This window comes from Canis lupus, chromosome 3 (assembly GCF_048164855.1).
Source record: "Canis lupus baileyi chromosome 3, mCanLup2.hap1, whole genome shotgun sequence".
Classification (NCBI taxonomy): domain Eukaryota; kingdom Metazoa; phylum Chordata; class Mammalia; order Carnivora; family Canidae; genus Canis; species Canis lupus.
The window spans coordinates 83574889-83591675 of NC_132840.1; the positions used below are offsets into that span (position 1 = coordinate 83574889).

The 16787-nt window shown below is 35.2% G+C and overlaps 1 protein-coding gene across 9 annotated transcripts in view; it reads right to left on the minus strand.

The window, feature by feature from the left end:
• Window positions 1-16787, minus strand: part of ARHGAP32 (Rho GTPase activating protein 32) — a 291519-nt gene that overhangs the window by 64069 nt on the left and 210663 nt on the right. For all 9 annotated transcript variants that reach the window (XM_072822689.1, XM_072822691.1, XM_072822687.1 and 6 more), the window contains one exon: window positions 5814-5895. In XM_072822689.1, the coding sequence (XP_072678790.1) occupies window positions 5814-5895 (82 nt within the window). The remainder of the gene's footprint in view (window positions 1-5813; window positions 5896-16787) is intronic.

A 16787-nucleotide genomic window follows, 5' to 3' on the forward strand; every position in this document is an offset into this window, starting at 1 on the left:
TTTGACAATGCTCTACAATGCCACCTTTGTCATAAATCAAGTATCTATACATTCACAGGTTTGTTTCTGGACTCTCTTCTCTTCCACTCATCTATTTATCTACCTTTGAATCAATACCATCATCTTATTTACTATTTATTTATTTGTGAGAGACAGAGAGAGAGAAAGAGAGGCAGAGATATGGGCAGAGGGAGAAACAGGCTCCATGCAGGGAGCCTGATGCAGGACTCCATCCCGGGACTCCAGAACAACACCCTGAGCTGAAGGCAGACGTTCAACCAGAGCCACCCAGGCATCCCAATACCATCATCTTAATAAGCAAAGTTTTAACAATAAGTCTGGGGTACCTGGGTGGTGCAGTCAACTGAGTGTCCAACTCCTGGTTTGGGCTCAGGTTGTGATCTCGGGATAGTGGGATTCAGCTCTGTGCCCCACTCCGTGCTTATCACAGAGGAGTTGGCTTGGGATTCTCTCCCCCTCTTCCCCTGCCTGCTCCTACCACTCTCACTCTCTCTAATAAATAAGTCTTTTAAAAAACCCAACAAATATTGATGTTTAAAATAGTAAGTTTCCCACTTTTCTGTTCTTCAAAACTGTCTTGTGTGTTTGGGGCTCTGCATTTCCATATAAATTTTAGAATCAGTTTAGGATTGGTTGTCAATTTCACAAAAGTCCTAACTCAAAACTTGGGGCATTTATCAGCAACTCTGCCCCATTGGGCTCTGAACTCCAATTTCTATTCCCCTGGCACTGTGACTTTCTCTACTCCATCAGGAGATACACGAGGGGAATAATGCTTCCATATACATGGATTACTCTTCAGGATTTCCTTTCTCTGCTTAACCTTAGCTCTGTAAGTGTTTACTGCCTTATTAACTTTCCATTGCTTCAAAGAGGTATTTTAAAATTTCTGTCCAAACTTTGTTTTCAGAAGAAACATTTTGTTTAAATTCCCTAGTTGTTCATTTTAAGAAGTTCATACTTCGAAAATAAGCTTTGCTTTGCTTTTCTCTTACCCTCTCTCCCTACCTTCCCCCCCTTCTTCCTCCACCCCTCTTTTTTCTTTTTGTCTACACAAAAAGGTAGATAATGTGAGAAAATGAGGAGTTCCACCATAGAAATTATAGAACAGACAAATGTTGATCTAAGAAATAAAATATGTAAGAATTGAAGAGTTCATTAGACAGGCTTAAGAGAAGCCTACAGGGAGAGAAAAACCAGTGAATTTTAAGACAGGTCAATATAAAGTATCTAAACTGAGAAGAGGATGTGTGAGACAATATCAAAGAGTAAATCCGATATGTAAAAGAAAAGAGAAAGGAAAAACAGGAAAAGAGAAAGAGAAATATTGAAGAGATAATAGCTGAGAAAACTAAAAACCTGAAGAAAGTGATTAATAAATAAAACCAACTGCTCCATAAACTCCAAATAGGATAAACACAAAGAAAACCACATTTACTTTCCCTTCTCCGACCTCAACCTCATCTTCTATCAAACCATAACCGATGGTGACTGAACTGTCAATTTCTTATGGACAAACTTCTTTCTTCTTCTTTTCTTTCCTCTTCTTCTCTCCCTTTCTCCTCCTTCAATCTCATTTTACAGCACCTTCTTTTTCTTAAGGCAGCATGGATGCTTGCTTTCTTGGTCAGGACATGGTGACTCATTGATTTTTATTTTTATATACACAAATAATTGAACATATTGAGAACATTAAGAGGAGCTCCAAAGGGAAAATTTTTCCTATTGCCCTTGTTGTGTAATAATATAGGGAGCTTTAAATTTCAGTCTCAAACTATAGCTGCATCTTTCAGATTTGGCATCTAACAGTAACAGATGGCAATGTTAAAAATAAATAGAACATTCAAGTTGTTTATACTGTAGGCAAAGACAGTTTTAAAGTGTGAAACAAGCCTGAGGCTGATAGAATTCATATCATCCTTTTCAAAATATATTAAGAATGCACATTTCCTTATGCCAACCCTGCAATGTTGCTCACAAAAGATAAAATATTAGTTTGTGAAGGTATGCTGTCATTGTATGTCATCACTAATTTAAAATTAACAATGTCATACAGGTATATTAATAGAAACTTATTTTCCAAAACTATCAATAACTGAGTAATGTTGTCAAGTTTTAAAGGCTTTTGGAGGTTATCATTATTAGAAATATCACTTTCTCATTCAAAACATGAAAAAGTATTTAATTGATACAATTTAATACCAATATTAAGGTATTTTTTAGCTAAAAACTGAGTTTGCAGTATATCTCTGGGGCAGAATTATCAAGAATGACACCTAATACCTAACAAGTTAAGTTTTCACAACAGAAACATATAAAAAATGCATGAGAAACCATAATAAATTTTTGATGTTGAATTTAATAACTTCAAAATAGTCAAAAACCCATGATCACTTCAACAGATAAAGAGTATTTAACAAAAGCCAACACCTTTCATGATAATATCATTCAACAAACTAAGAAATGAAGGGTACTTCTCCAATCTTATAAAGGGCATCTATGCAAACCCCGAAGCTAACATCTTACTTAATGGTGAATGAAGGACGCTTTCTCCTAAGATCAGAAATGAGACAAAGATGGCCATTCTTAAAGGTCTTGCCAGGGAAATTGGGCAAGAAAAAGAAATAAAAAGCATCCAGATTGCAAAGGAAGAGGTAAAAATATTGCTTTTCACAGATGACTTGAACTTGTATATAGAATATCCCAAGGAATCCAACTAAAAAAATGTATTAGAATAAACATTTCAACAAGGTTTCAGGATACATGACTAGTATATATAATTGTTTCTATGTACTTGCAATGAATATGAAAATGATATCAAGAAAATAATTCTATTTGCAATAACATCAAAAAGAAAAACATAAATTTAACAAAAAATGGAAACTTATACTCTAAAAACTACAAAACACTGAGCAAAATTAAAGAAGGTCTAAATAAATGAAAAATATCCCATGTTCATGGATTGGAAGACTTAATAAATATTGATAAGATAGTACTACTTCCCAAATTGATACACGGATTCAATACAATCCCTATCAAAATCCAGCTGACTTCTTTGTAGAAACTGACAAGCTGATTCTAAAATCCATATGGAATTTAAAAGGACCCAAAAAAGTTAAATTAATCCAGAGAAAGAATAAAATAAGAGCAAAATTTGCCACAAACAAAGGTAATCAAGACATGGTAGTACTGGTATTAAGACAGACATTTAGATCATTGGAATAGAATCAAAAGTCCAAAAATAAACTTACACATCTAAGGTCAATTAATTTTCTAAAAGAGAGTCAAGATAATTCAATGGGGAAAGAACAACCTTTTTTTCAACAAATAGTGCTATCTAGATATCTAGATGTCCAATGGAGGTGGATCTTATATCAGACACAAAAACTTACTCAAAATGAATCCTAAACTAAAATCTAATACATAAAACTATAAACTTTTTAGAAGAAAATATAGGAGTAAATCTCAACTCTAGGTGAGGCAAAGTCTTCCTAGATAAGACACTAAAAGCATACGCAACAACAACAAAAATATATTGAGCTTCATCAAATTTAAAAACTTTGATGCTTCAATGGACAGAATAAAAACAGGAAAAGACAACCCACAGAATGTGAGAAAACACTTGCAAATCATATTACCAAATAAAGGACTTGTATCTAGAATATATGAAGCACAATTACAACTCAATAATAAATGACAACCCAATTAAAAAATGGGCAAATAATCTGAACAGGTATTTCTCCAAAAACATGCAAATGGCTACTTAAGCACATAAAAAGATACTCAACATTTAGTCATCAGGAAAATGCAAATCAAACTCACAAAGATACACCACTTCATAACCACTAAGACGGCAATAATCAAAAACACAGTAACAGGGATATGGAGCAACTGAAACTCTCATACACTGCCAGGGGTATTGTAAAATGGTAAGCTACTTTGTAAAGCAACCTGGCAGTTCTTCAAAAGGTTAAACACAGAGCTAACATATCACCCAGCAGTTTTATTCCTAGACACATGCGTGAGAGATGAAAATATCTATCTAAACAAAAAACTTGTACACCAGTGTTCATAACACCATTACTCATAGCCAAAAATGGAAATGACTCAAAATGAGTGGATACACAAACTAGAGTATATCCATAAAATGGAATGCTATTTAGCCATAAAAAAGAATGAAATTCTGATACACAAATGAATCTTGAAAACATGCTAAGTCAAAGAAGCTAATAACAAAAGGTCACATATTACATGATTCTGTTTGTATGAAATATGGAAGCCTATAGAGACAGACAGTAGACTAGTAGCTGCTAGGGCCAGGGGGGAAGGAGGGGCTGGGACACTTCCTGCTAACGGATATTGGATTTGAAGTTAATGATGCCATATTTAAAAGAGAAAGAAACCTATGGTCATCACAACTGCTAATGAACATTTACTGAGCAAGTACCCACTGAGAAAATTTATTTATTTATTTTCTTTTTTAAAGAAAGATATTTATTTATTTTTAAATTTTATTTATTTACTCATGAGAGACACAGAGAGAGAGAGGCAGAGACACAGTCAGAGGGAGAAGCAGGCTCCATGCAGGGATCTCAATGTGGGACCCAATCCTGGGTCTCCAGGATCACACCCTGGGCTGAAGGTGGCGCTAAACCACTGAGCCACCCGGGCTGCCTAGAAAGTTTTAATAGTGTTTACCCAAAGAAGTGAGATTAAACAGAGGATAAAGATGTCTTGAAAAGAGACTAAGAATCCTGGCTCAAGAAAAACTTCAGAGAACATAACTCTGAAGGATTTTTCTCTACGAAACAATAAAGGGAGCCTGCCTAAAATTTTAAAATTCCTAACCTCCTGTGAAGAAATAAGCTTCAAAAGGGGTTATTGCCCTTTACCTTTACCTAAATACTATAAGCAAAGATGGTCTGACGCGTGCTTTGGGGACAGAGGCAGGAAAATACTAAATAAGCTTTTTTGCCCCCTAATTCTTACAAATAGGTCCTAACCCTAGAAAATACTTTAAGGAAAACAGTCCAAATAAATTCTGAGCCCCAGATTTCTTTTTATTTTTCTTCTACTGGTGCAGAGTAGGGAGGATGGCAGAGAAAGGGAAAGGGAATATAATACAAGTAGAAATAAATTCAATTACTTCCTCTTCTCTCCAAATTCTTTGTTTTCCTTTAAACAATTTATATCACACTAAAAACTTCTAGGCTAAGTATTCTATAGAATTTGCCTAGCTTAAATCACCCCCGTAAGAACAAAAACTTCCATTTTCTTGATTTCCACCCCCTGTAACACTGCTTTATTTATTCACAAAACAGTCCACATATTTACAAAGCACTGTAAATATACTAAGTAATGAAAAATGCTGTTGAAAATAGTTGTTAAAAATAAAATAGTTTGATGTTCATAGTCATTGATAAAATATACATTCCCTTTAAGTTATTAATTTTCAGCTAATCATACCATCTGTGTGAGTTCTTTAAACCTGTTATTTTTCCTTTATCACTGTGTTCTTCAATAAGCTATAATAATTATAAAAACAAATGATGACAAGGCTTAATGGACCAAGGAGTTCTTTGAAATTATCTAAAATGTTGAATGCACCTTTGTGACATGATCAATCGAGAAATAAAAATAAATTAAAAATCAAAACCACATAAAATTAAGGATGCATATTATGTCAGTAAGTGGAAAGAACAGCAAACCAAACTATGTGTTTAATGAAAAGAGAAAATCTGTTTCTATAAGCAGTTGATAAAATAACCACACTAATGGAAGAGTTTACTCACCTGGTTTTGGCACTGAGTTGGTCACTGACTGGGGAACTTTCTGATTAATTAACTCAACACAGTGTCCAGGGAAGAGTCCCACCTAAAGAAGAAAAGCAGCAAAGAGAGGATTCTAAACCGGAGCATAGACCAGTGTGTGAACACTGCCAATTCAATTCCAGTAATGTACTCCACAGTCCCTCCCAAAGGATTCTATTATTCCAAGACTCTAAATCACAGATGATACCAATTACACAAACAAATAATAAAACAATCTGTTGCTATGTGTATACAGAGTTGTGTTCTATTAGTTCAAATATCTAAGTCTGCTTTTTTCAGTTTTAGTTTTTAATTTCCCAAACTTTTTCTTTACACCAATTAAAATATTTAATCTAATACCAAGCTATACATGGACTACATACAATTTTTACCTCTTACTAACTTATGTTGCTGAAATTTCAACTTAGTTGTGTTGGTATCTCTAAGACCAACATTTACATTTATTGTCTTCTCCCTAATTTTTTAAAAAAAATCAACACTAGGGATCCCTGGGTGGCGCAGCGGTTTGGCGCCTGCCTTTGGCCCAGGGCGCGATCCTGGAGACCCGGGATCGAATCCCACGTCGGGCTCCCAGTGCATGGAGCCTGCTTCTCCCTCTGCCTGTGTCTCTGCCTCTCTCTCTCTCTGTAACTATCATAAATAAATTAAAAAAAAATAAAAAAAAAATCAACACTAAACCACATTCACATTTTTTGTGCGTTTTCCCTTCATTCTCTCACAGGTTTCATGAAAAAAATGACAGGACAAAAATAAATTGGTGAAACAAGCACTCATTTCAAATCCCAGTATCTACTGTCGTGAAAGAGCTAGTAGCATATGAATAAGTGGGAAAGCAAAAGAGAAGAAACCAACCAATCTCAGCAGTAATGACAGACCCTGCTTTGAGAAACACACCACATTGACCTAGTAGCAGAACTGCCTATGGTGTTAGGTAAGGAATCCTAAGTAGTTGTATCAGGAAAATACCGAGCTCACCCACAGACCACCCAGATCATACAGAGATACACTACATAGCCAAGAGAATAAATACAGAGATAAACAGCCTGGAAACAAAAGTAAAAAGGAGGTCTTTGCCAATATTTATAGATGTTTCCTTAGATAGGAATATAATCAGGCTACCATGCAACAGATGTTGAAACTGAACATGAAAACTACATCACTTTTTACATCCCTCTGTTGACAGACTCGGGAAGAATAGAATGGTCTTCCAAAAGTTATGATTCATCATCAAGTTCTGAGCTGTATAATTTCTATCTATATGGGATTATTTTCACATATGCATTTGCTGCTTTCTTATTCCAACTTCTGGATCGATATTCCATGGTAGTTCTTAAAATTATGAAGATGTAACCAGTTATCATGAGCTGAAAAGGGGTTATTAACAAGGTATCAGTTTTGCTTAAAAGATCTCTGAATTTGGGATTCTTAAAGTCCCTATGACTTGCCTTCCAAAATGAAGCTTTAAGTGTTCATTTTACTCGTGAAATTTCATGCCATATATAATTCAACATCCTACATAGCTAAACCAGTAGAAATTCTTCCAAGATCGATTAGAACCAGGTAAGAATCACCTTGAGAAATCCTTCTCATTCTCTCTTACACAAATCAGTTATAGGAGGGTAGATGGTGTCATAGTTAATGTGCAGCCTCAAAAGTAAGAATGCCTGGGTTCAATTCTAGGTCTTTCACTCGCAAGATCAGGTTTGTGACTTAGTCTCCCTGTTTTCAGTTTCTTCATCTAAACACAGTAATAGTACCTAGTGCATAAGGATTGTTATAAGAATTAAATGGATTGGGACTCAGTGGTTGAGTGTCTGCCTTGGGCTCAGGTCGTGATCCCAGGGTCCTGGGATCGAGTCCTGCATCAGGCTCCCCACAGGAAGCTTGCTTCTCCCTCTGCCTATGTCTCTGCCTCTCTCTGTTTCTCTCATGAGTAAATAAATAAAATCTTAAAAAAAAAAAAAAAAAGGAACTAAATGGATCAGTATAAGCAAATGCATATAGTAAGCACCCACTAAGTGTTAGCATTCAATACACTAGCTACTACAAGCCTAGAGGGCTCAGGCTCCTCCATTAAGTAGATGACACAGAACACTTAGCTCCTTCTGCATGTGCGGACCAGGTTTTTTTTCCCATCAAATACTCTTTCCATAAAATTAGAATTCATTTCGATTTATAAACGTTTGTTTGCAATTTTCTGGATTGAAAAGACCAGGTTCTAAACTTGGCCTGTCCATTTACTAGGCTCAGTAATCTGGAGCAAATTAGTTAACATCTGTCTCAGTTTCCTAATTTGTAAAGATGGGGATAACATTAGCTACCACAATAATTTGTGTGAAAGTATCTAATCTAGTTTCTAAACTCGAATTATCTTTCAGCAAAAAAAAAAAAACTAGTTTTCCATCACTTCCTAGACTGAACAAAGCTTAATGAACTTCTTTGGAGAACTATATCATATATATTAGCTACATCTGCATATTTTTAATTTGTCTCAGTCCATTAGGTTTAGATGTATGAGTGAACAAGCTCTTGTGTACTATGTAGAGGTCCATGGTAGTCTCATTTAATGCCTCTCTCCAATTCCTGCTCACTTGTCTCTCTTTATCATAAGTATAATAAAGGATGAAGTATAATCTTACTATTAGCTAAACAACATATTCAGCGCCCAGACTCCTTGCATCCGATTGTAGCCACAGCACATTCAAATACAGCTCTACTGCTACTATTCTATCTCCTTCCTCCTGTTGTGATGCAGGTATCAAGATTGGATCTGTAGCAACCATCATTAGAACTTAAAAGACAGGCCAAGAGAATCTTAAAAACTCCTGCCTAGCATCATTAAGTTGCTAACTCAACAGAGGCAATCAATCGCTTTTTCTGTTCACTTTTCTGTTTCTTGAAACCAAAAGCACTCCTGTTAATAAGTCTTTTATTGGGAGAGATGATTCTAGAAATTTGTGAAAGGCAAATAGATTCTATTTTCCTATTATAAAATTTCCATTGCAAAACATGAAGCTGTGTTCTCTTGAAAATATACACAAGAATGCCACTAAACCCCAGGGGGGAAAAAAAGAAAGTAACTAACCCTAAAAATACAATTAATGAACATTCACTTTTCTGATTCATACTTAAGCTAGTATTTCACCAAATATAAACAATTCTGATAAACTCAAAACGTCCAATGTTAACAGTGACTGGAACTCTGGTAATATGATCTACAAGCTATGTCATCCTGTTTCATATATTATTCCTTCTGCCGGCAGTGACAATGTCTAAAGCTCTAATTTATATGGCTGAGAAAGGTGAGGAAAATTGGGTATATTGGCAGGGATCAAAATGAGATTCAACTCCAGCAATAAGGAGAGAGAAAAGACCAATATCTAGGGCTCACAGGGTGGAGGAGTAGGTAATAAAAATCTTGTAAAAGGAGGAAAAGAACAATGTAAAGATAAGGCTGCCAACAGGTTAGGGATGAGCTTACTGGAAGGAAAAAAAAAAAACCTTTCAATATGGTAGTTTTCCTCCAAGTCTTTGAAAAAAAGTTAGAAAAAGCAAGCAATATTATGACAGTAGTCCCCCTTCCACTCTTATCCACAGGTTTTGTTTCAGTTTCAGTTACCCACAGTCAACCATGGTCTGGAAGCAGATGATCCGCCTCCTCTTGCATTGTCAAGGTCAACAGCAGCCTAATGTTCTATCACATTCGCTTCACTTCATCTCATTACATAGGCATTTTATCATCTTACAACATTGCAAGAAGGATTAAGTACAGTAAATATATCTTGAGAGAGGGACCATATTCATGTAACTTTTACTACATTTTTATAATTCTTCTGTTTTATATTATTATTGTAAATCTCTTCATGTGCCTAATTTATAAATTAAACTTTATCATTAGGTATGTGTTAATGCATAGGAAAAACACAGTATATGTAAGGTTCACTACTATCCATAGTTTTGGGCATTCCCTGGAGGCCTTGGAAAGAATCCCTGTGGATAAGGGAGGACTACTATATATCCCACAGGGTGCTGGTCAAAGTTGTACAACTGGCCCTTCAGGAGGAAAGGCCTTGATTTACAACATTTGCCAGAATCCCTGTTATAAATACTCCTACCATGGCTTATTTCAAGCTACTAACATGATACAACTGAATGCAGAGTTGAAAAGAGACACAAAATAGCCTGTTATGCTAGTATTTATAGGATACATAACACTAGATGGAAAATACCTCAGGAGCACAGATAACAATAAAATATAGTAAAATAACTACTAATGAAATTTTAAGTATTTATTACCTTTGTTTTTAATATAAAGCACTTAATTATACATTTATGTGCTTTAATTTTTAATAGCGGCTGTGTTTCACAATTGTACTACAAAATTCCTAAAAATTTCACAACTTGTTCTGGCTCACCACCAATTTATACTATATATTCAGTCCAGGGCCTGTCCTAACTCTAATAGCTCCTGGGAATAGGTTTCAAACAGCTTGACAGGTATACGGCTCCCTCTCTGCAAGTAAATGAAGACAGACCTAAATGTAACAGACTGCAATCTGATTTTTCTGACCTTCTTCTACCTTGAGGATAGGCTTAAACTATAAAAGAAATAGGTTTGGTTACAAAAGTGAATGTACTGAAAAAAAATATTTTGGTACAACTTAGAGGGAATGTTAGATAAGAAACTACTGCAATAATGTAAAGCTGGAGCTTTGGTTACAGTGGGAATGGAAAGAAGTCATTGCTTACCAATGGAGCCTAATCCTAACTATGGTCTCTCTGAGAGAGACTAATCAACTAATCAAAATCTAAAAGGAATTTCAACACAACAATGTGCTGATCACAGATTTTTTTTTTTAAAACTCCTATTCTAATGGTTGATTTATGAAATTAAGGGCTAGTGAAACTTTTAGGGCTGTTAGCATAACAAAATATATTTTTTAAGATTCTATTTATTTATTTATTTATTTATTTATTTATTTATTTTTAAAGATTTTATTTATTTATTCATGAGAAACAAAGAGAGAGGCAGAACACTGGCAGAGGGAGAAGCAGGCCCCATGCAGGGGCCTAATGTGGGACTCGATCCTGGGACTCCAGGATCACGCCCTGGACCGAAGGCAGGTGCTAAACTGCTGAGCCACCCAGGGATCCCCAAAACATTTTTTTATTAAGTAAAATAATGCTCTTACTTCCAGAGATATACCACAGATTTTTCATCAACTGGAACTATGTGGCCTCAGAGAATTTCCAATTTTTCATCTTTAGACTCCAACTTCCTCTCCACCCAGCCCTCTTGTGTTCATATATTCCATGACAATTGAAGCTCTAATTCAGATACTGGATCCCCATTCCCCCTCTATATTTCCCCACTAGGGTCCTTAGTCCCCTTCCAATCTCTTTTTTTCCTACCCAGTATGAACATGTCATTGATCATTTGAACTTTAAAAAATATCAGTACCCTTAATTTCCCTGACATATTAACCTTCTGCCAAACCAATCCAGGAACCCCCCCTAAATAAATCAATATACCACCCTACTTGCATGCCTCTGTACTGAAGAAAAATCACATCACTCAGGAGACTCAAACCAAGACAAACTGATGCTCTCCCACCTTGAAATGCCAATTATTTTCCTCCCACTCCCCAAATATTCTTAAAGAACCCACTCTTCATTAGGATCTCTCTGTCCAGTCCAGACCGTGTGTCCCTGCCAATACCATCCCAGTACAGTTCATCAGACCATAAGTTAGTCAATTAGTCCGTCTCTTAAGATTTTGGAACTATGTCTGAATCTTTAATTATCTCAACTGAGTTGGTTAGAACAAGAAAGTAGTTTTCAAAAAAAGGGAGAATGAGACAAAGAAGCAGCTGCTGTTATTACATAGAAAGGAATAAACTGGAAGCAAATTCCCTCAGTTCCTGACTTCCCAGGCCCTGTTTTCATCTAGTGATTTTTTTATATTGGTTCTTTGAGATATTCCTATTTGTGTTCCCCACCTTTATATCCCAGGAAACACCACTTTGCTTCTGGTTTCTCTGTTTTATTTACACTGTCTGCTAAACATCAAATCCCAGCTCCCTAACTTCTACTTTTAAAAACATTACTCTTACATAGAACGTTAAGGTTTGGGACTCAGAAACAAGATCAGGAGAAGTCCCTGGGTGTCCCAGTCAGTTGAACATCTGCGTTCAGCTCAGCTCATGATCCCAGGGTCCTGGGATAGAGCCCCACATTAGGCTCTCGGTTCAGTGGGCAGTCTGCTTCTCCCTCTGCCTGTCCTGCTACTCATTTGCTGTCTCCCTCTCTCTGTCTCTCTCAAATAAATAAATAAAGATCTCAAAAAAAAGGAAGCAAGGTCAGGAATCAGAGTATAAACATGAGAAACTTTAAATTGAATTTAAAGTTGAAAGAGTAGGGGTCCCTGGGTGGCGCAGCGGTTTAGCGCCTGCCTTTGGCCCAGGGCGTGATCCTGGAGACCCGGGTTCAAATCCCACGTCAGGCTCCCGGTGCATGGAGCCTGCTTCTCCCTCTGCCTATGTCTCTGCCTCTCTCTCTCTCTCACTGTGTGCCTATCATAAATAAATAAAATTTAAAAAAAATAAAGTTGAAAGAGTAAATAAAATCATCTAGGATAAAGAGCACAGAATGAGAAGCTACTTGGACCTCAAACTTTCAGGGATCTGCTAGAAGAGGAAGTGCCTTTTGTAAAGGAAGCCTGAGAACATAGAAGGAACTCTAAGACTGTTGGGTCATTTCTACTGAGAGAATAAAGTATCAGGGAAAAAATAAGTACTCTCAAATACTGATGAGACCCTAAGTAAGAAGAGTAATGAAATATCCATTCTTGGATTAAGCCAAACAGAGACCAGTAGTGAAGCAAGAGGAGAAAACAGGACTGAAGAATTTAAGCAAAAACTTGTATTGAGTAAATGTAATAATGATGGCCCTAGAATCTAATCTGGATAAAAAGGCAAGTGAAGATGTGGGTAATGGCAGAAATTGGAGGGAGCCAATGGAATGATAATATTGAGCACAACTGCTTATGTATAACAAGTACTTAACAAATGAGATCCATTTTTCCACATTAGCTCAATGACATATAAAATAAAATTACAGTTGGTTTAAATCTTTCCCCCTTGGTTGGAATAAGATGAGGATAGAGAAGGCATTATAGATGGAAGAACAAGTAGATGAAAAGAGCAACCTGTGTAATGGGGGGGGGGGGGAATGTTAGTTAAATCTGTCTGGAAATTGAGTTTATAAAATAAAAGTACTGGTAAGATAAGACTAGAGAAATAAAATGGGGTCAGAGATCACGGAGGGCCTTGTACATTATGGCAAGAGGGCTGAAGTTTCTTCTATGAAATGAAAGTGACAAATTCTGAGAAGAGGGACAGAACAGGTGTGTTTTAGTAAGAAAGCTCTAGTAGTAGTGTATGACTTTTAGGGTAGGAGGAAGGGGGGATGACATGAAGCAGAAGCACATTTTAGGATTTTGCAAACAAACTAGGAAAGTGATAATAAAAATGTATAGCATAAAAATGGCATGAAGAATTAAGAAAAGTATATGAATGTAGGACCACAGAGGTAATAAAGAGATGGAAACTATCAATTGGGGTGAGTACATAAAAAGCTAAGTCAAAGATGCTTCTCTAGTTTTTTTCTTCCCAATTTGATTGAGGTATAATTGACAATAAATTGTACATATTTAATGTATACATTTTGATAAGTTCTGACACCTATAAAACTATAACTACAGTCAAGATTCTGAATGTATTCATCAACCTAAAAAAAAGTTTCCTTTTATCTCTTTGTAATCTCTCCCTCTCCCTATCCAACCCCTGTCCCTGCTCACCAGGCAACCACTGATCTACTTTTTATCTCTCTATGTTACTTTGCATTTCCTACAATTGTATTTGAATAGAGTCAAAAGAATGTACTGTTTTGTTATCTGTTTTCTTTCACTCAGCATACTTATTCTGAGGACCACTGATGTTGTTGTATGGATCAGCAATTCATTCCTTTTTATTCCTGAGTAATATTTCATTGTAAAGACAGCATCATTTGTTTACCCATTAATCATTTGTTGATAAAATATGTCTCCAGTTTGGGGCTATTATATAAATAGCTTCTATGAACATTCATATATGAGTTTTCATATGGATATAGGCTTTCTTTTTCTCTTGGATAATAATCTAGGAGTGGAATGGCTGGATCATGTAGTAGGTGTCTACTTAATTTAAGAAGCTGATAGACTGTTTTCCAAATAGTAGTATCTTACATTCTCACCAACCCTGTTTCAATCCTTCCACAGCCTCATCATTCTAATAAGTATGTAGCAATATCTCACTGTCATTTTAATTTGCATTTTTCTAATAACTAATGACAATGAGCATGTCTTTATGTGTTTATTTGACATATCTTTCCAGTGAAGTGTTTCGATCTTTGCCTACTTTTAAAATTGAGTTCTGTTTCCTAATAAGTATGTTCTGAATATAAGTCCTTTGTCAGAACATACTCAAAATTTTACTGCCAATAATAACTGCCAATATTTTTTCCCAGTCTGTAGCTTTCTTTTTATTGTCTCACCAGTAATTTCTTTCAAAGAGAAGTTTCCAATCTTGATGAAATTCAAACTATTATTTTATGAATTGTTTATTTCATGTTGCATCTAAGAAATCTCTGCCTAACCCAAAGTCACAGAAGTTTTCCCTATGTTTTCTTTGAGCAGCTTTGTACTTTAAGCTTTATATTTGGGTATATAATTCATTTTGAGCTCATTTTTGCAGACAGTTTAAGAAACAAATCAAAGTGTTTTGTTTTGTTTTGTAATGCAAGCATATGAACATTTGTTCATATGAACAACTGTTCCAATACTATATGTAAAATAGACCATGTTTTTTTCACTGAATTGATTTGAACTTTTGTTGAAAATCGTATGTTCATGTATGTATGGGTCTATTTCTGGACTCTATTCTGTTCCATTATTCTATTTGTCTATCCTTCCATTAATAACATACTCTCTTGATACTGTACCTTTACAGTTAGTCTTCAAATCAATGTTAGTTCTCCAACTTGGTTGTTTTTCAAATTTATCTTAGCTATTCTATTCTAGCTCCTTTGTATTTCTATATGAATTAATTTGCTTATCAATTTCTACAAAAAACTTTGCTGAGATTTTGACTGGGATCTATGTGGAGAATAATGACATCTTAACAATGTAAAGACTTCCAACCCACACATAAATTATAAATTATATTGCTCCCTTCTTTGGATATTCTTTGATTTTTCTCAAAAATACTTTACTGTTCTTAGTTGAGCTCTTTCATATTGTCTTTCAGATATATCACCAAGTGTTTCATCTCTATTATAAATAGATTTTATTGTATTTGTTGACTGATGTTAATGCTGCTAGTCTATGGACTACACTTAGAATTAAAGATTTTCATGGAGTTTTCCCAAATATTTATATTTCAAATATATATTGTATATTTTATATACACAACATACTTGTATTTCTTCTGTATTATATGTCAAAAATTATATTACTTTCTTTGAAAATCTGTTAGTTTGTATGTAGTTACATCATCTATAAATTTCATTTCATAAATATGGAAGGATTTTAGAAAATATTTATTATAATGAAGGTATGAAGCGCTTAAGGTTAAGAACTACTGATCTAGGCCATTTTGTCAATAATTTCCATGAAACTGAATGTTTAAATATCATTTGGTAGGACATGCTTTGATGTTATAAATTAGCAAAAGGTTATCAAGAAACAAATATAAGGTATCAATGGCAGTTGCTAATGGCAATTGCACTAATGAGAAAAATAAAAACAGCAACAAGAAATATGAAAAATAATTTAGGAAAATTTGTATCTTTTTATGATTCAAGGAGGAAAAAAATACAGAACTGGAACTCACCAAGCTTACAAACTGGTCCTGGCTGTACCAGTATGTACTGTCTTTGTGAATCAAAACAATTTTTCTAAATCTTTTGTCTCTAGATTTCTGTAATTTTTAAATGACAGGTTAGGATGAGATGATCCACTATCATTCTTGCTGCTAAAGAAACCTATGATTCCTACAAGTCAACAAGTACAAGCCACCACTGGTTCATTAAATTACTACCATGATCTCTTCTTTGCCCAGAATATCTAGGATTTGATCTAAGCTCTGGTATTAAACAGCAGAATAACAATGGGTTAGTTGTTTTACTCCATGCTTTAGTTTTGTCATCAGTAGGAGGTAACAGTACCTTCTTCACAGAGCTGTAAGAATTAAAGGTCAATGAAAGCACTTAGAACAGTGCACTTAAGAAGCACTGAAGAAGTCTTACAATTGCTTTTATTCACATACTCCCTTTCCTTGAAGTTATTTAACATTATAAATGAAAATTTATATGATCTCCCAAAATCAAGCAAGAGAGGAAGTACTGTGCCCCATCTAATACTAAGTAATGAAAAGGCACAGCTTTGGATCCCATATGTAAATATACGGTCTTTAAATAAATAAATAAATAAATAAATGGTCTTTTTATAAATGCACAGGTAAACCTCCTTCCTCCATTGAACTACTACAAGGGACAGGCTTCCAAATATCATCCCTTTGAATAAGTAATACTTTTCTGAAAATAAGTTATTTAGAACAACATTAAACTCCTGAGGTAAGGACACTGTTTTATTCAAGAATTGCTTCTCTCATATTTGTGCACAAGGATACTTGCATGACACTCTAGGGCAACTATGAAAAATTAAAAAGCTGATCCTTTAACATCTTGGGGAGAACTAAGAGAACGTGAACTGTATAAAATCCTATCAATCTCTAAGTGGTATTCTATCCATTAAATTAAGTGCATCCCAAACGTGTTTTAAGAAAGATTTCCTCGGGCACTTGATGGGATGAGCACTGGGTGTTATGCTTTATATTG